At 43.5% G+C, this 20469-nt stretch overlaps 1 protein-coding gene across 1 annotated transcript in view; it reads right to left on the bottom strand.

Annotated features, from left to right (window-relative positions):
- Positions 1-3384: 3384 nt before the first annotated feature.
- Positions 3385-20469, bottom strand: part of LOC309802933 (uncharacterized protein) — a gene marked incomplete at its 3' end in the record, with an annotated part of 176547 nt that continues 159462 nt past the window's right edge. Inside the window, exon 4 of the mRNA XM_082618788.1 lies at positions 3385-3434. Within this exon, the coding sequence (XP_082474914.1) occupies positions 3385-3434 (50 nt within the window). The remainder of the gene's footprint in view (positions 3435-20469) is intronic.

Raw genomic sequence — 20469 nt, 5'->3', positions numbered from 1 at the left:
CTCACATAATTCTGCTTTCTAGTGTTCCTACATATTATTTGTTTAAAATTTTCCTTGTAAAGTTTTAAGTATTACTATATTTTTTCATTATTCTTTACATTAAATAGTCAAAGAAAAATTTTGATGCTATAAGGTATAGTCACTACGTAGACAGGCAGACGTTTTCCTAATCGGCCTGTGGACTTATTTTGCCTATAGTCCTGAAAGTTTTCTAACATAGGTGTACTGAGGGAGTATTAATTTGAAACTCCAGCGTGTTCTGTCCTCTGTTTCCAAAATTAATAGCTTTCAAGTGAAATTGTTGTGGCTAGAAGACCTTCAAGGGTTATATCACCTGACACTTGGTTAATGCATTTCTTAAGAGAATGCATTATTTCTCTCCCAGAGGCTAGTTCATGTCTCCTACATCCTGGGCAAGTAGATACAAGACAAACATTTTCATTTCATCTCCATTCTAAAAGGTCAAAAGGACGACAGAATCAGAACTAGAACACACACCTTTGGCTTTGGCTTTATTGCAGATTTCATCCTATTTAACTTTTATCCACAGGCCTCCTGTTCCTAGTGGCTGGGATTATAGACAAACTGGCTTAAAACAAACCTCAGCTTTCTCTCAGCCTTTTCCTTAGCAGCTCATCTTCTTAATTCCTGACCACACCAGCTTGGTCAAGTAATTCCTAAACTATAATAACAAGAAGAGTAAACTTAATTTTATATAGGATCTTTCATACAGCTCCATTGCAAAGTGGTTTGCCAACTTAAGAGTTATAGAATTACAGAGCAGAATTACTGTTAAATAATAAGTAACAGCTGGTACTAATAATTAACTTAATTTATGGTCTAGCAGAACTGTCACAACTGAGGCAGCTCTCCCTCCGCCCCCATCTCCGTCTTTCCTTCCCCCTCCTTCCTCCTTCGGCAACAGCGCCCAAACCAAGTGCTGAGATTGTTATATTAGTCACCATAAAGTCAAGTATTTTCTTTACTCTGTAGCTTTATGACCTTATGCTATTAAGAATTTCTAACCTTTTTGGAGTTGCATCACCCCATCATTGTTTAATTTCACAGCTGCTTCTCCTGATGTCATGCACTTGGTGGGAGGGGCTCACTAGGAGAGATTGAAATCTCAGGAATTTGCAACAACCTCAGAAAGGCTCTTGCTTTTTGCCAAGTCAAGGTTGACAAGTACTGTTCTACCTGGTAACCTTGTAAAGAGGTTTCGCTTAAATCAAGGGACTAAAACTCAGACACATCAGCAAGGTCATACTGGAGTCACATGGCAGAAATTGGGAATGATTCTGTCTTTCCAGTGTCTGTGTATGGCAGCTTTCCATGGACACTCTGATCTCCATGGAAAGAATTCAAGAATGTTCTTATATAAACCTGAGTTAAACACCCATGTAGCTTAGATTTAACACGGAATGCCCATTTTATCACATTTATTAATCACTTACCTCCCTATCTACTGACCCCTAGGCTCTAAGCTCTAAAGCAGGAATATTGGCTTTCCCTTCAATCAAAATAATGAAACTTGGTGACCAAACTCTCCAGGGCCACCAAAGCTGCTCCTTCTGTAAGATATGTTCTTAGGGCCAAAGGGAATTAGAACTTGGAGGCTTTTTACATTGTCTGCAGCAGCATGAGGGACAATTGTCAGTGTCCTCTAACTCTGATAAAATTGCCAACTTATCTGAATGAAATGTATCTCAATAATACTCCACGCTGGGGAGGGGGCCCTGAGCAGGAAGCAGCACTAACGTTTTATGTACCTTTTATTATTGTGTAAAATGATTAACTGACAATTTATTACTAGGTTAAGATATCAAAACAATGAAAATGAACATAGAAATCTAACATTGCCAGACTCTTCCAGACTACATGAGAGTAACTGACATATGCATCTTTCTCCTTCTCACATGAAACTCTTCACAGGAACTCAGCTGTCTCTCTAACACCTCCCTACCTAGAGGTGACAGGCAGGCCCAGGTCTGGGTCCCATCAAGCTTGGAGTTGTTTTTGTGTCAGGGCAAGAGGTCTCTTGGTTTTCCTGAAGATGAGCTTATCCACTATAAAATAAATCAGTGCTGTTTAACTGTGGACTGAACCAAGAGAGATTCCAAGTTCTTGCCATACATTCTTCCTGATTTTGTTTGGCTGATATTACCACCAAAACAGAAGACTTCCCGGCAACTGTCCGCCAAATCCCACTGCCCTGAAATATCTGCTAGAGAAATAATCCATTGTGGAAAACTCTGTTTGCCAAATAGAACAGGAAATTTCCTTCTACAGAAAGTTCTTCAGTTTTACCCTTTGCTTTCCCAGAATGAATACAGACCTTTTAGATTCTTAAATTCAGAGGGTCTAAATCCCTAAGAGTCGGCGTCAGACAGACTTGATTTTAATACCAGTGGCACCAGTTACTTGTTATAAGGCTCTCTGAGCCTATTTCATCATCTGTAAAATAGGGCCAAGTCTAGTGAGAGCTCATGGTACCCCTGCCCCATTCCTGCTATTCCCTTCCATTCCTTGACTATGGTGATTGTCACCCTGAATTTTACTGCCTACAATATTTGCCATGTGTAGCAACTAGTTTAATTACGATAATATGAGTTGGTAGAAAATAAATTTTTGAAAGTGATCAGACTAATTTTGCAATTTCCTGAGCTCATTTCAGAGGGTGGTCCAAGGAACTAGGCAAAGACCAAGGTTCTCAGTCTTCACTGAGCCTTGGGAACCCCCCTCACCTTCCAACTTAACAAATGACCCTGGATGTTTATTTATTAGAGACTGAAGAGCTTTTGTAAGCCAATTACCACAAGCAAACAGCACTTACTGTAAAGCAAAAAATAACAGTAAACCCTACCCATATCTAAATTCATTGCTCTAAGCCACAGACTGTAGGGAATGGTTAGGTTTAAAACTCACAGTTGGTTAAGATTGAAGATTTATAGGCACTCTAGTCCAGCTCTCCTTGGGGAGCCGACAGTGCCAAAGTACCAGGTCTAGAAGGCCAAATAACCTGTATCAGTGTCACCTTTGGTGTTTCATTGAGGGCAGGGGAGAAAAGGGAGAAGAAGAAAAAATCCTGGGTTTATCCAAACACCTTTTTCCCAGGACATTTGAGTATGTAACACATTACAGGTATACTGACTAATAAAATAAACAGAAAAATTGTTGTTGTCCAGTTAAACACGGCAGATTAAACACTCACTTTTATCTTTATTCTCACAAAACAAATTCAGCAAAGGAATTTTCCAATGACATAAACCCACAAAGACTAAAGTACACTAGATAAAGACACAGCAGATGAGAGAAACAATAGTCAAAGAAAGCAGAAAACTAAACGTACAGGAGAAACAATCAGTCTCAGAATTCCAGAAAGACTCAGACACTGGGGCAATGGATACCTCCAAAGGTCGGAGTGCTGGACAGGCCTAAAAACACGAGGATTGGTTGAAAGTTTGCATAAAACCCATTCAGATCACTTCTAGTTCCCCTCCCTGAACCCTCCCTTCCAGGCAGCTGCCCCTCCCACACTCCTCCAGGATTTTATTTGGGAGAGGGACACTAGACACAGTTTGAAGAGGGGTGGATGGTGACACTGAAGACAGTTTGAACACCGCTCCCTTCCCACACTCGGTCTGTGGCACTTTAGTCACTGGGCTTATAGCCCAAAGGTCAAACTGTGGGATTTTTCTCTGAGAAAACTGACAGGCCCAAGAAAAATTGGGATCCCAGTTATTGACTCAGAGCCCACCTAGATTGGCCAAATTTAGCATATAAAAATACAGCATGCCCAGGTAAACTGAGTATCAGATAAACAACAGATAATTTCTTAGTATAAATATGTTCCATGCAATATATGGATCATACTTATGTTAAAATGTTATTTCTTGCTTATCTGAAATTCAAGTTGAACTGGGCATCCTGTATTTCGTCTGGCATGTCTATCTTCCACCCCAAATTCCAGTCAGCTTCTTAGTGCCTCATTCTTATACAGGAACAAAAGCTAAGAACATCGGATGTGTGAGAAAAGCCTCTGACAGGAAAGACAGGGGCCCAAACCAACTAACGGTACAAAGGAACTCAGAAGAAACGGAAACACTGAAGGAAACAGAAGAGAACTAAATGTCCTAGAATGAATGTCATCAGAGAGATCAGAGAAAAAATGCTCATGAAACAAGAACAGTATTCTTTAAAAAAAAAAAAGAAGAAGAAAAGGAGAAAGGGGAAGAAGGAAGAAAGTTCAGAAAATGAGAAAATTCTTGGAAATTAAAACTTTACTATAAGGTTGGAAGATAAGCAGAGGAAGTCTGGTGTGGGGTGTTGGAGCCCAAGGCAGGTAGGAATGTATCTGTGGGGAAACGCCCCAGCACAAGGCAGGAGAAGTACAAGGTAAACCTGAAAGAATACATTGTGCTGGAAAGCAAAAAACTGCTTAAAGAATGATGGGGATATGTCAAAAGGACACGACAGGCAGCTTGAAAGGACTCCTATTAACTGAATTGGGGGCAATCCAAGCATCAAAAGACATACTGAACAAATTAAACATTTGATGACTAATGGGATATTTGTATAGTTCTGTGGGGGGCAGGAGAGTGAAAGTAATTAATAGCAATTTATTGACGTTCTGTTTTGTTTTGTTTGTTTTTTCACCGTGCTGTGCAGCTGGCAACATCTTCGTTCCCTGACCAGGGATTGAACGTAGGCCCACGGCAGTGAAAGCACTGAGTCCTAACCACTGGACCGCCAGGGATCGCCCATATTTGTATATTTTAAATTAACTCCCCACTAAATACTTCTTAATTACAAAATAACTGGCCTGTAATTTTCAAAAGCATCAAAATCACGTAAGTCAAAGAGACTAAGGAATCTAGACTGAAGGAAACGAAAGACGTAACTGAGACAACTATTAAAACTTGAATGAGACCTAAGTTATTGTATAGTAATACATCAATGTTAACTTCCTAATTTTCATAACTGTATTGTGGTTTTGTAGGTTATGTCATAGGAAATACACACTAAAACTTGGGGGATGATAGGTCTAGAGAAGCTGCAGTCCCGTCCCTAGGGACTAAATAAATTGCTCAAGGACACACAGCCTTACCACCTTTCCATGTCCCATTTCTTTTATTTTTTTAACTCATTTATTTTTTATTTTATTATTTTTTTTACATCTTTATTGGAGTATAATTGCTTTACAATGGTGTGTTAGTTTCTGCTTTATAACAAAATGAATCAGTTATACATATACATATGTTCCCATATCCCCTCCCTCTTGCGTCTCCCTTCCACCCTCCCTATCCCACCCCTCTAGGTGGTCACAAAGCACCGAGCTGATCTCCCTGTGCTATGTGGCTGCTTCCCACTAGCTATCTACCTTACGTTTGGTAGTGTATATATGTCCATGCCTCGCTCTCGCTTTGTCACAGCTTACCCTTCCCCCTCCCCATATCCTCAAGTCCATTCTCTAGTAGGCCTGTCTTTATTCCTGGCTTACCCCTAGGTTCTTCATGACATTTTTTTTTAATTCCATATATATGTGTTAGCATACGGTATTTGTCTTTCTCTTTCTGACTTACTTCACTCTGTATGACAGACTCTAGGTCTATCCACCTCATTACAAATAGCTCAATTCCGTTTCTTTTTATCCATGTCCCACTTCTTAAACTCTTCCCTCTCCCCCAACTTTCCTTTCCTAGTTCTCTCTTGCTCTCCCTCTTCCCCTTCCAGAAAGAGTCTGTATCTTCCGTCGAACCATAGTGTGTATGCAGGGCCAGTTTGCTACTTCTCCTGACGGTATTGCATTTTAAGCCTCTTAACTGGCTACAGAATGAAAAACTGGTTAGAAATACTTTCAATCTCCAGGATATAGTTGGAAACTCTAGGATATTTTGAGGTGTCGGAGCCCTTTCCCAGGGCTCTGAAAGCATAACACTTTAGTAAACTGCTTAATTTAGTTGTGTGAAGTAGATCTTTCAGGAGTCTATTCTGAGGGATCCTATAGCTCATTTGACACTACTGGCCAAAGTGATGCTTTGAAAAGGGCACAGAGCTTTGGCAGGGCATATGCGGAATTTTTGATCTGGTGTGCTGTTGTGTATTAATAGCAATAATTTATAATAATGTCATTGTGATCAGAGTGTAAGACTTTCTAAGGATTTCTTTTCGTTGCAAAATACCAGAGAAGCCATCAGAATAAAAACTTGTGTAACAGCTTTCCAGGGCCCAATCTTTCCAAGGTTGGTTCATTCAAGTCTTACCTCAAATGTCACCTCCTCAGAGATGTCTTTCCTGATTACTTAGTCTACAGTAGTAATTCCCCAGCCCCATTCACTCTGCATAACACGACAGTGTATCACTTTCTCCATAATATTTACCACTACCTTAAATTTTCTTGCTCACTCATTAATTGGCTGTCTTCCCCATTAGAACATAAATGCCACAAGAGGATTATTGTCTGTCTTGTGCTGTGTCTCCAATGCTTGGCACATCTTAGGTGCTCAATGATTATTTGCTGAATGAACAAGTGAATGAATGAGAGAGTGAGCAAAGGGAAGAATTTATCAGGCATTAGGAAAGGAATCATGCCCCTCTTTGCTCTTTAGGGGGCCAGGGTAATTGCAAACACTCAGCCACTCATTGGAAATTGCAGAATATTTAAATGAAGCCACAAACAGTCGAGGGTCTTGCTGGTAGGCCGCCCAATATATCTGAAAGAGAAAGCCAGTGTGCTTTAACTGGAAGTGATACTCCCCAAGATAAATGTAGCCCAAAAGGGTAGAATACCCTGGAAAAGTTCTTGCCAAAGAGATTAGAATAGAGTGAGGGAGAAAAGATTAACGTGAAGTTGATCACGCTGAACTTCAAAAGGTACATACTGTACCTGGGAACACGGCCAAAGCACAAGGGGCGGGTGTGGATTGCAAACCCTCAGGTGCAAGCCCTGGCTCAAAGAGAAGGCATGTGTGGCCCAGGAAGGATGTGACGTTGTAGAAAATGAAATCAACAGGATCATTAATGATACAGATGTAACTAGATTCCAAGAAGGACTTGGGCCTATTAGGAGGGTCATCCCAGATCCCTTTTGGCAAGATTTCGGACAAAAATATGTGTGGTCCTATAGCACTCTATTGGGAAAGGCATAAACCTAGGTGAGCCTGTCTGGACCAAGTGGACAAAGGCAGGTCAGTGGAACTTCCCTCCCTTCAAATGAATACCTGCCAGCACCTAGTGGGGTAGGGGCAGGATGCTGTCAGCTGGGGTCTGCTCCCTTGAGGCAAGAGGATGCTTGCACTGGTATGAGCTCTTCACTTTTCAAAATGGTTTCATGTCTGTTACCTCATTTTACTCCCATTTCAAACCCGTGAGGCTGGGAGGGCAGTTGCTGTTTTCATGGCCGCGTATAAACATGGAGACTGAGCACAGTAAGTTTGTGGCCTGTCTAGAATCAACTTGCTTAAAACAGTAGGAGAAACAGTGCTCTCTCCACAAGCTTCTAAAAATGTGGAATCCTGCATCAGAACCACCTGAGAAACAGGGCTTCCCTGGTGGCGCAGTGGTTAAGAATCCACCTGACAGGGGCTTCCCTGGTGGCGCAGTGGTTGAGAGTCCGCCTGCCGATGCAGGGGACACGGGTTCGTGCCCCAGTCTGGGAAGATCCCACGTGCCGCGGAGTGGCTGGGCCCGAGAGCCATGGCCGCTGAGCCTGCACGTCCGGAGCCTGTGCTCCGCAACGGGAGAGGCCTCAAGAGTGAGAGGCCCGCGTAACGCAAAAAAAAAAAAAAAGAATCCACCTGCCAATGCAGGGAACACTGTTTTGAGCCCTGGTCCGGGAAGATCCCACATGCCGCGGAGCAATTAAGCCCATGCACCACAACTACTGAGCCTGCCCTCTAGAGCCTGCAAGCTGCAACTACTGAAGCCCGCGTGCTTAGAGCCCGTGCTCCACAAGAGAAGCCACCGCTATGAGAAACCCGTGCACTGCAACGAAGAGTAGGCCCCCCGCGCTGCAACTAGAGAAAGCCCGCGTGCAGCAACAAAGACCCAACGCAGCCAAAAATAAATAAATTAATTTATATTAAAAAAAAAGAACCACCTGAGGAGCATATTCTAAATGACCCACCTCATAAATCCTTAATAAGAGGACCCCTGGGGTCAGGGTCCAGAAATCTGTGCTTTTATTTTGAATTCCAGGTAATTCTTATGCATACGAATCATTTAGCCTGGCATATCATCCTCAACTCTAAAACAGTTTGTAATCCCTGGAGCTCTTAGCTCAATTCTGAGCTCATCTATTCCCGTGTTCTTCTTCTCAAATACTTCCTATTTGAACTGGGAACACAGGGAGTTCCTTAGAAGAGAGGGTTGTGTGGTTATTAAGAGAAGGGTGAACAAACGTTGATAGGGACTATTTGAAGCTCCAGCGAGGAACACTTGTTAAACAATCATTATTAAACTGCAGGTTGTAAAACATGGCAAAGCCTGGGAAGCCGCTTGCTCTTCAGTGATTAAAGCAACATGCAACCCAACTAGCTGATCAAGTGTTCCAGGACTCAAAAGAATTGATGAAGGGCTTTAGAGTCATCACAGCTGGCAAAACCAAAGCTCCACTGGCAGGCTGGAGGGTTGTTAAAACAAGATATGTTGCAACAAGTTCTGGAGCGAAATAAAGCAAACACTTTCAAACAGCTGTTGAAAGTTTACAAAGTAAGGATGAAGGGAGGATCTACCACAATATCCAAGGCAGTTTAAGGAAATAGGACCAATAGAGAATGGATTCTTAGGAAGGGGGGAGCAGGATTTAGAATCTATTTTTGATGTAAAATGTTGTAAGTTTGTATAAGTGAGTCACTAAGAGTAGTGTCCTTACTTCTGCAGTAAGTACCTTACATTTGTACAGCTCTTTATGGCTTAAAATCCTCCATGTAACAACTCTCATGGGATCCTACAGCACCTTAAAATTACAAAGCCCTTCCACCATACTTCATTACTTATAATCTTTATCACTGCTCTGCAATAATTATCATCTCCATTTTGCAAGTTAGAAAAGTTAGACTCATAAAATTAAGGGATCTGCTGAAGATCACCCAACTAATTTGCAGAAAAGCTGGAACTCAACTTCAGGGCTTTCCCATTTCTTCAACTGCCTCCCTATTGTTGATTTCTGCAAATAAATAAAATGTAGCTCCGGCTATCGTAACATTTGAGGGCTATCAGCCAACTTCCCATTTGACAGATGAGAAAACTAAACCACTAAAAGTGGAGGCTTTTGCCCCTGATCACATGGTTATGAAAAGAGCTCAGATGCTGGATCCCCATCTTCTGATCATCCAGTTCAGAGTTTGTTCTTTGTCTTGCTTCCTCTTGTAGTTTGTTGGCAGCTAGATAATAAATCACACATGTTAATTTGGAACTTGGAATAAATACCTTTAATAAGACAGCCCCCTAAAGTATGGGAGCCTAACAGGTTCCCATTAAAAATTTTTAAATTCATTAAATAGATTTAAAAGGGCATCTCTGACCTTTTACATTTAGTGGCTTTAAAAGCTTGGAGCTTTCAGCTTCTCCCACCTTGATATTACTATAATCAATATACTTGCCACATTAAGAAGCATAGAAATATTTGAGTAGTGTCCAGATTTTTCTTATAGATGGCTGTAAGCTTCAGATAATGGCAAAACTGAAGGAGTAGTTTTATGTTAGACTTTAGTAAAAGGGAGAAAATGATGGAAAAGAAAATTGGATTTAAAACATGTTTTCTAAAGTTACCAGTTACTGGAGGCGGCATGAGGGCTAGCTCCGAGACAAAAAATAAAAGTGAGTGTGCCTTGCAGGGTGTGAACAGATATTTATTCACCCATGTTCACAGCAGCATTATTCACAATAGCCAAAAGATGAAAACAACCCAAGTGTCCACCAACAGACGAATGGACAAGCATACGGTATATCCATACAATGGAATGATATGCAGCCTTTAAAAGGAAGGAAATTTTGACACGTTGCAACATGGACAAACCTTGAAGACATCATGCTAAGTGAAATAAGCCAAAACATTGTAAGATTCCTCTTATATGAGGTTCTTAATAGTGAAATTCATAGAAAGTAGAATGGTGGTTGCTAGGGGCTAGGGGGAGGGGAGAATAGGAAGTTAGTGTTTAATAGGTTTAGAGTTTCAAAAAAATGAGTGTGCCTTGTTTTTTGGTTTCCTCCCTCATTTCCTATGGGCAGTAGAATTATATGTCCTTGGGACAGCCCAGGGACCCTAGATTCAAGCTCCAGGTTTTTTCATCCTTTCTCAAAATTCCCCCTGAAAACAGCACTGCAAGGAGACAATAAGGCAAATCCAGAATGTGGGACATTTTATCAGACAAATGGCCTGGGCTCTTCAAAAGTCAGTGGCCCTATAAAAGAAAGATGGGAAGATTCTTCTAGATTTAAAGAAACATAACCAAACACAATGCATGCATGTATGATTGGTTCCTAGTTGGAAAAAACACTCTAAAAGACATATTGGGAACAACAGAAAAGTGTGAATGTTGGCTCAGCATTAGAAAATATTTTTAAATCTTTGTCAATTGTTTTAGATTTAGTAATGGTAATGAGGAGAATCTCATTTGGAGTAGCTACACACTGAAGTAGCAATATTTCGGAGTGAAGTGTCATGATGCTTGCAACTTACAAATGACTGAGGGGAAAAATACACATGCACATGATAGCAAAATAACCACACAAAATCATGAATAGCAGGAAAAATGGCAAAGTCAAAGATAAAACAATTATTGAATCTAAATGGTGAGTATAAATGTGTTCACTGTATTACTTTTTCAACATTTTTGTATACTTAATAATGTTTATAATAAAATGTTTAAAAATCGTGTATTTGTGGATTAATAACTATTAAATCACTAATTGATGGCTTCTCTAGCTAAAACCACCATCACCACCAATTACTGAGTGTTGGGTTTACCAGGCACTTTGCTAAACCTTTACTCATACTATTTCATTTAATTCCCAAACACTCTATAAAGAGGGTACTTTCATTAGTCTTACTTTTATATATGAGCAAACTGAGATGCAGAAATTAAGTAACTTCTTCAAGATTCTCAGCTAGTGAGTACAGAATCCAGATCCACACAATCTGGCTGCAGACTGGGTTACCTCTTCAGAACTCCTGGAAGAACTGGAGACAACTTTAGGCTTTGAGGCAAGCCCATGACAGAGATGTGTTGGAACCGGAAAGCCTTGCAAAGCCACTCAAACCGTGGCTATTAAGGGGGTATTTTACCACCTAGGGGTAGTGTCTACTTAACCTGCAGAATCCCAAGTAAAAGCCTTTGTTACCTGGATTGTGGTGGCAAATCCAGGTATTTTGCTTTTCCCAGGGAGACTCCAAGAGTGTTTAACAGCTATTATTTCATCTGTAGCCCTAGGCAGCCAGGGAGCAAGTGTAAATAATTGTTTCTAGTTGCAGTTCCACAGGCTCTCCTGAGGCTCCTGAATCTGTGATCCACCTGGCTTTAAACAGACAACAATAACTACAACAGTTACCATTCATATGACACTTGCAATGTGCCAGGCACTCTTCTAAGTGCTGTAAATATACTAACAAATCCCCACAACACCCCCATGGAGTAGGTATGTTATTATCCCCACTTTAGGGAGGGGAAAACTGAGGCACAGAACATAAGTGCCAAGGTTGCACTGATTCCAACAAGAGGCTGCTTGTAGCTTCTGTTAATCCCAATGGGACCCAGAAGCTGCCTAGTGGTTCTTGGCAGTCCTGGGGAGACCTTGTCCCAGTGCTTGCCCCTGACCCTGTGAGTTTAATGAAGTCACCGCCGATCCCCACCATAGTGGCACTAAATGAGGCCTCTGCCCTCAGTGCCTTGCCAGATACTATGTGAACCTATGTTCTGATTCCCTCCTCATTCTGAACTTGGCCTTGTCGTTCTTTGTTTCTTATAAAACAGCAATAACTCCCAGGTGATTTGATATCCAAACTAATCACCCCACCTTGCTACCTCCCTAGGATGCAGTGACCCAGCCCTAATAATCCACAGGAAATGTGCAAGCTTATCTTCAACAGAAAGAGGAGGGGCCTTCCTGGTCAGCGTCACTTGATACGGCCAACCACAAAGCCAGCCACTTGACCTGAATGTAAGGTGGGGCAAAGCTAGGCCTCCACAAGACACACATTCCCCAGCCATATTCTCCCACCTGCCACTGTCTGGCTGTGTCAAATGAACACCTATTAGTAAGGTGCTTGCAATACTTTTTTTACAAAAAAATTATATATTTATTTATTTATAATTTATTTATTAAATAAACTTATTTATTTATTTTTGACCATGTTGGGTCTTCGTGGCTATGCGTGGACTTTCTCTAGCTGCGGTGAGTGGGGGCTACTCTTTGTTGCGGTGTGCGGGCTCCTCACTTCTCTTGTTGTGGAGCGTGGGCTCTAGAGTGCAGGCTCAGTAGTCATGGCACACGGGCTTAGTTGCTCCGCGGCATGTGGGATCTTCCCGGACCAGGGCTCGAACCCGTGTCCCCTGCATTGGCAGGCGGATTCTTAACCACTGCGCCACCAGGGAACTCCGGTGCTTGTAATACTTTGTTGACTTTGCCAAGGGGACATCTTAGGATCCCTTGGAGACAGCAATATCCCACATGAAGCACTGACTCTCTGGTGACAGAATTTCAGCTGTGATAATCAAACGAGGCTTATTTTCCTTTCTTCTATAGGGAAAAAAGAAAGAAAAACAAATGAACAATTTCTGTTCCTCTTCACTGGCTCTACAAATCAGCCAAGGCTTTATGTTCAGTGGTCTCGGCTCCTGATTTTTTCTTGGGGGATGACAGCAGTTAGCTAATGAGCTAATTAATGGCTTCTCTACAATTCAAGGGTCAGGACCGAGAAAGAATTAAGCTGGAGGTGCTTCGGAGGATGGAGTGGGGATGGGTGGAGAGAAGCTGGAGCTTTCTGAATGAGGGAGAGAGTTGAATTCTATAAGCCTGGGGGGACATTAGCGGGGAGGCATTCTCAAATGGTGGAGATGCCTCCTCTGTGCAGGGCTCTGGAGGTTGTAGGGCTCTGGGAGAGCAGTTGGTGCCTGGCAGTTAAGCCTCCAAAATGTCTCTGTAGGAGGGTCTCAGTGGCAGCAATCTGGGGAGAAGAGGAGGATGCTCTCAGCTGTTTATATGGCTATATACATGGAAATGAGCAATTATATTACTTATCTATAGCAAAGAATGGGGAAACTGACCCAGATTATGGGCGGAAGATCTAAAGTTTCCTTAAAGCTCCTTCTACCCTCCCTCTACCCCAAACTTGGCACAAAACTATTGCCTCAGGGACAATCTCTAATTTATGACCTTGAAAACATGGTCAAGGGCCCTCTTACGGCAGAGCCTGCAGTAGACACTATGATTAGAAATCTTTTAGTCCAATAGCTGCATCTCATAATAAAAGAAGCAATATTAATAATGGTGGCTTTTTTATAGACTGTCTCAGACCCTTGTCCCACTTTCCTGTTACCAAGCAGATGCCTGGATTCTAGTACTGCCCAGTGCAAGGGAAGAGGGAATTTCAATAATAATTAAGGGAATAATAATTAAGGGGAGAGGGAATTTCAATAATTCCCTGAGGATCCCACCAGCCAGGCCAAGAATGGACTCAGAGCTTCATTTCAGTTGATTTGGAAAAATAAAGAGCTGTGCATTTCCTTGCTCCTTGATGAAGTGGAGCAAATTCATATCAGCTATTTAGGCATGGGTGGGAGGGCAGTGGTGGAGGAGGGGAGAGGTTAGAGTGATCCTCAAATCACCAGGCAGCTGGAGAAGCTGCCAGGCTCTGTCTCCCTCCATTTGCCTTTAGTTGGCAAAAGACAAATTAACCCAGCACCTCCTGAGCCAGAGTTTGCAATGCAGAGTCTGCAAGAATGTTTGCTCGGGGAGCCACACTGTTCTTCATCTCAGCAGGTGTAATTCCATCACATGATTGTTTTGTATCTGCTTTTCCCAGCTCCAGCCCAAGCTTGCCAACTCAGACAAGCATTGCTGAGAAATAAATAGTCCTTCTCTGTGTCAGCCCAGAAAGTATTGGGGGTCCCTTTACATAGAATATTATGAGCATTTCCTAACTTCTGGGGTTAGAGAAGGCCTCTCTCTCTGCCCTGAGGCCTACAGTTGAATTTTCTCTTTGCAGGCAACTCACTGGCTTCTTGGGGGAAGCTAGGCTGACCCTGCAGCTTCCCCTGCCCTGTCCCCAGCTTCACAGGTCATTAGCAGTCCAGTCAAAGTCAGAAGACTTCAAGGAGAGGCAAAAAGCCCAGCCCAGGGCCTCCATAGGGACACAGCCACAAGAGCTGTGCTGCCTTGGAAACTTCCAGAACAACCTTGCTGTCTCCAGCCCCAAGGGTTATTTCCCTTGTGCTTAACATTACCTTGGGCAGATAACTTTCACCACCTGGGAACTGCTGACAAGGAAACCAAACTCCCCAGCCCAAGTCCCAAAGGTTCAGCCACTCACCCCAGGAGCAGGGGAAGGTAAGACTTGTCCACGGAGGGTGCCTGCCCATTGGTACCTAAAAGGCTTGTGGGGTCCTGTGAAGCCAGGTCAGGGTCTGACCTTCCTCTTTCAAGCCACAGATGTTCCCTCTGCATGTCTGTTTAGGACTGAGCTGGCTTGGGAGACTGGGATTCTGAGCAGCTCTGACAGGGACCAAGAGAACTTAGGTACCCGGTTGGGGTCCTGGGACTCCTCAGGAGGGGGCTCAGACCCTTGTGGTGACCTAATGTTTCACCTGCCCCAAGTTCTCTGAGTGCTTTTACTTTGATAGGCTCTTACATGAACATTATCACAGGAAAAAAAGTTTTAGAACTCCCCCCTTCCCTTGTCTATGTGCATACATACTTTGTGTAGAGCTGTTTTCTCAACAGAGATAACTGTTACCACTTTCCTAACACCATAACAGCTACAGCCCAGCCTTTCATTTTGTAGCTCCATGATTCTAAAAGTTGTGTGTGCATCATTTGGAGTGCTTGTTTAAAGCTCAGACTTCTGGGCCCTTTCCAGGGTGAGACTTGATTCTATACGTCTGGGAGCGGGGCACAGGATTCTGCTCCCCTCCCCAGATACAAGACCATAACACTTAAGGATAATACATTTCTTATAAACATACTACAGGGTAACATAAACAAGATGGTAGAAAGGAAATCTTACTGTTTTCTTCAGTGCTTGTTAAGATACACAATAGCCACTCCTGTCACTTAGACACCTCTGATGGATGTTGGATTTTCTCCATTTGTCCCTCAGGATCCATTCTCTCCCTTTCTCCACCTGCTCTTTGCCCCCAGACACTGAGCCAGCGGGACTGCATCCATGGGCTCCCTTTGCTCTCTAGCCTCTGGAAGGGTTGGCCAATGAGGTTGGCATATTTATTTCCCTGGTTCCTTCCTACCAGGCAGCCCTCTCCATCTGCTTTCTTTCTAGGTTCCCTTAACTGGATCAGGGCTCCCTTGCCCTTTCAGGTCTAGTGGTGGTAATGGCTCCTGCACCTATCGGTCTAAGAGTTGTGTAGCATCCCTTTTTCTTTATCTCAGCCCAACACGTCTCTTGCAAATAGTGCCTTTATTACAATATTCTCTAATGACTCAATATAAAGCTTTTTTGGGGGGGGGAAGAGGGGTCAGGACCCTGACTGATGTAACCTTTAGAACATTTTGCTTTTATTAATATTTCTAAGTTAATAGGGGGAAATTTTTAACTTGATTTTGCCCTTTCCCAAGTTTCTGCAAGTGAGATTTGATTTTCCCTTAGAAAAAAATTTCCCTAGTAAAGCTAAAGTAGCTTTAAAAAATTTTTAAATATAGAAAATAATTTTTGGTCTATTGTGAGAAATGAAATCCTTACTATAGTTGCTTTCAAGAGATTATTTTGGATAAACAAGAAAAAAATTCTTATAAATTCTGCATATTGAACAAGCACTGCCAGGTGGTTCTGATGCATGCCGATTTAAGAAGCACTGGGTAAGTGGACTCTTTAAGCTCCTCACAAGGCAGCCCTCTTAAGACATCAGCAGTCCTTCCAAAGTGGCAGGATGTCCCTCCACTAGGGCCCTTATCAATGAATTTGAACAAAAACAAGTTTATGTAAAAAAAACAGCCTGGACTACACTGGTGGCGCAGTGGTTAAGAACCCGCCTGCCAATGCAGGGGACATGGGTTCAAGGCCTGGTCTGGGAAGATCCCACGTGCTGCAGAGCATCTAAGCCAGTGCGCCACAACTCTAGAGCCCACGTGCTGCAACTACCAAGCCTGCGTGCTGCAACTACCAAAGCCCGTGAGCCTAGAGCCCGTGCTCCACAACAAGAGAAGCCACTGCAATGAGAAGCCTGCGCACCGCAATGAAGAGTAGCCCCCACTCGCCACAACTAGAGAAAGCCCATGTGCAGCAACGAAGACCCAACGCAGCCAAAAATAAAGTACGAGTAGTATTTTTTTAAATAATAAATAAATAAATAAATAAGGTACAAGTAGTATTTTTTTTTAATTTAAACTCAAGTCTTTCCCTAGCATATGCATTTCTTCATGTTCCCTATTTTTTTTTTTTTTTTTTTTTTGCAGTACGCGGGCCACTCACTGTTGTGGCCTCTCCCGTTGCAGAGCACGGGCTCCGGACGCGCAGGCCCAGCGGCCATGGCTCACGGGCCCAGCCGCTCCGCGGCATGTGGGATCTTCTCGGACCGGGGCACGAACCCGTGTCCCCTGCATCGGCAGGCGGACTCTCAACCACTACACCACCAGGGAAGCCCCATGTTCCCTATTTTTAAAGTTACCTATTTGTCTCCCAAGTTCACAACAGCTTTTCTGTGAAGCTCTTTATCCTTGCACGTCTGAAATGAGAACATCACAAGTTGCACTGCTTCGGCAGATGGAGCTGTGCCCAACAGAAGCCTAAGCCTGGATTCAGTCCTATACCTTCTTTCCCAGCATGAGCACCTGACTCAACTTCAGAAGTAGGAGAAGGTTCTGGAACGTCATCTTGCCTTAGTCTACCTTCTTCAACTTCAGTCCTACCCACTTATCCTTTTCCTGGTCTCAATGGATATCCAAATTCAATCCCTTTAAAGATGTTCAATAGGAGATTGATTATAAACATAGTATGCTCATTATTGTTTGGTTATAAACATACATAGTATGCTCATTATTGTTTGATTATAAACATAGTATGCTCATTATTGTTCTGAGTTGCCCATTGGAAGCTGTTGCTGAGTACTGCTAACTACAAGCTTTGTTTCCGTGGTCCACTCCCACCCCCTGGAAGGGTTGTACATGGGTTAGGCTAGGACAAGTTCTGGCACATGGGAACTATAGGAAAATCTGGAACGGAGGCCAAAAGTGACCCAGGAATCAACTCTCCTTTACCTTGGTGTGTGCCCTACTCTCCTCAACAACTTCAGACTGGCCACTTCTTGACAGCTTACCTTAGACTTGCCTTTGATTTTCTGACACTTGTCTGCATCAACTTACACCATCTTTGCTTGAAGCTCCTATTGCTAGTTGTCAGGCTGCCATGTCTTCTGTTCTCTGAGCTTCCCCCTGTGAGCTCTGAGCAGCAAGCTGCTCCCTTGCAGACTCGAGCCTGGCCTGACCCTTTTTTCTGATGAAAGGCAGGTCCCACTTGATTGTCAGTTTTATCTGACACAGAATAATGAACAACCAGAGCCACTTACTCCCCAGCAAGCAGTAGTCATCATCAAAAGCTTCGAGGCAGGTGATGACATAATCAGAGCCTTGTTTAGGGAATATATATATTTTTAAAACTGGCCATAGTGAAATGCAGACTTGCCCCCTAAGGTCTGCGTGGCCCAGGGAATAAGTACAAATGGAGGCCCACATGCCACATGTCTAAAAGTTATAAATCAAACCAACAAACTATTAAGTAAAATATGTTCCATCCTCCTATACTGACAAATAAACCTTCATAACAATGTGAAAGTCCAGGTTCAAATACAGAGTTCTTGAATTTCTCAGAGTTCCATGCTGGGACAAGGTAGAATGAGGGAAAGTTGGCCCCTGGCCCCTGGCCACCCTCACTTCTCAACTCGGGCTCCATCCCACATGACAAGGAGCCTTGAGTACATTCAGTGGACACATCCAAGCTCTGTTCACATTCCTGCTCCCACCTTACCATATCTCTCTCCAACAGACAACTATCCCTTGGGTACCTTTTAAGCCTAGGAGTAAACACAACAACTGTGTGGTCTGCCCTCAGGAGAATGCACCTGGAGGAAAAGGCTGGCCCAGGCCCAGGAAATAGGCTCTAGAAAGGGAATGGTGGCTTTGAGTAGAAACATTCACTGGCCCTGTGGATTCCTTTCCTCCTAGAAAGTTATAGCCAAAGTGGGCCAGAGGGGGTCCCTCTAAAGCATGGGACCCAAGGCAGAGGGCAGACTGGTGAAATAAGACCAACAGTAGGGAGATCACTAAAGAGGTCATGAAGGCCTCAGGTAAGATGGTAGTCCAGAAAAGGAGGGAGAAGTTAAAGAGACATTTAGGAACAGAACGTGAGCAGACATGCAAAGAGGCAGAGACCAGTTCCTCAGCAAACTGCCTGGCTTCCTGGGTGCCTAGTAGGTCCTGGGTTCAGCCCCTGCTGAGACTCACCCTCACTTTTCCACTGGGCTCTGTAGACACCTTATAATGTAAACCCTCCTTTTGCCTAAACTAGTTACTGTTACTTGAAAAAAAAAGTCTCAATTAAAATACTACCAAAGGAAATCAAAGTTTTCCCAGACAGAGTAAGAGTAGAGAAAGAAAAGGGCTAAAGACAGAAGCTTGTGGGAGTTACAAACTGAGGATGCAGAAAGAAGGAAAAAGAGCCAGAGGAAGAGCTGTCAAGGAAGCAGGGGAGAGAGTTAGTTCACTAGGGGAGCATTTAAGAAAGGGGCTGGTCAGTTGGAAGATGAGGCCTGAGAAAGGCCACTGGATTTGGTGACTTAAAGGTCACTGGTGACCTTTAACAAAGCACAACTAGAGACAAACATTGGCAAATGGACAACCCACGCTGTGCTGGGGAGATTGTCGGAGCTGCAGCTGTTCACACAAGGCTGAAGCCTTTCTCGTTCCCTGTATTGGCAGTGGGGATGACTGCCCTTGCCCGTGGTTCCCTACGCCTTCCACTGGGCATTCTGGGGAACACTGGCACCCCCGGGGCCAAGGCTGGTTTGAAATGTATCAGAGAATAGAGACTGAGGTGTCAAGATCCTGGATGGGACTTCTTAAGGACAGAATCTCTGGAAAGAAACAAAGAAACAAACAAAGAAGCACCAGGTTTTTGGAGATCCCCGGTCTTCGCCTAAAACTCTTAGAATTCCCTCTTTCTCTGTCTCAACAATTCAGGGGTAACAACAAATAAGTAAAAATAACTTTTTATTTAAAGAACCACATCCCTGTCTTCCTGTTAATACATCTGATGACAGAAGGACCCAGGATGTGAAGGCTGCAGAGAGTTTTTCAGGGAGAAAAGGAGCAGGCAGGACAGCCTGTGCCCAACTTGTCCACTGTGACTGTTGCTCAGAGACGGTCACAGAAGAGAGAACTTCAGAGTGTGAGGAATGAGCCTCAAGACGTAACAAGCACTCAGATTAGCTTCTCCTTTGAGTCCCCACCCCTGACCCCATCCCACTCCTCCCACCTCAGCCCTCAACCACAATGTCCACCCTGAGTGACCTCCAGGCCGGGCGACCCCTCCACACCTCCTGCAAGGGGTAATGGGAGGACAGAGTCCAATGTCCAGTCCTTCTTCTGAGGTTTATGCAAAAGGAACACTGTCAGCATCTCTCCCCTCCAGACGCAGCAGTGTGCAGTCAGCACCTCCAGACATCCCCGGACCTCTTGCTCCCTGGAGAAATAAAAATAACTGCTCATTGGAGAGCCCTGAGCTTTTCCCGTTGATTTCTCCCCTTTTTTGATTCAAACATCTGCAGCCCCTGGGTGTTCAGAGCCCTCTCTTAACTTTCTCTGCAGGGCTATTCCTTGAGGTCTTTCCTCCTCAGGAGACAGAACTTTTTCAACCAGCAGCTGAGTTTGTTTTTCTCCGCTGAGGAACAGAAAGGAGTTTACTAAACCACACCATATTTTTACATATCGATCTCCTTAACTGCCTTGTGGGACAGGTATCGTTATCTCCATGAGAGAGAAATAGATGTTCTGAAAGGTCCAGTGACTTGCCTAAGGCTGCTGAGATCCTAAATGCTGGAGCCTAGGACTGAACTTCTGCCTCTGACTCTAAAATCTGTAACAGGCAGATGAAATCTAAAGCTGGAGGCCTGGCTTGGGGCGGGAGTGTCGTGTGGGAGATAGAATCTCAAGGCCTTGTCATTCCCTGTTTCTGGGGGCCCAGACTTTAGAAGTACAAGAACACATGCTTCAAAGAGAAAGAGGAAAGAAAATATATTACCCTTT

This window comes from Mesoplodon mirus (genome assembly GCF_964341445.2).
Source record: "Mesoplodon mirus genome assembly, chromosome: 4".
Taxonomy (NCBI): Eukaryota; Metazoa; Chordata; class Mammalia; order Artiodactyla; family Ziphiidae; genus Mesoplodon; species Mesoplodon mirus.
The sequence above is the reverse complement of the archived record's forward strand: the minus strand, read 5'-3'. Positions and strand labels throughout refer to the sequence as shown.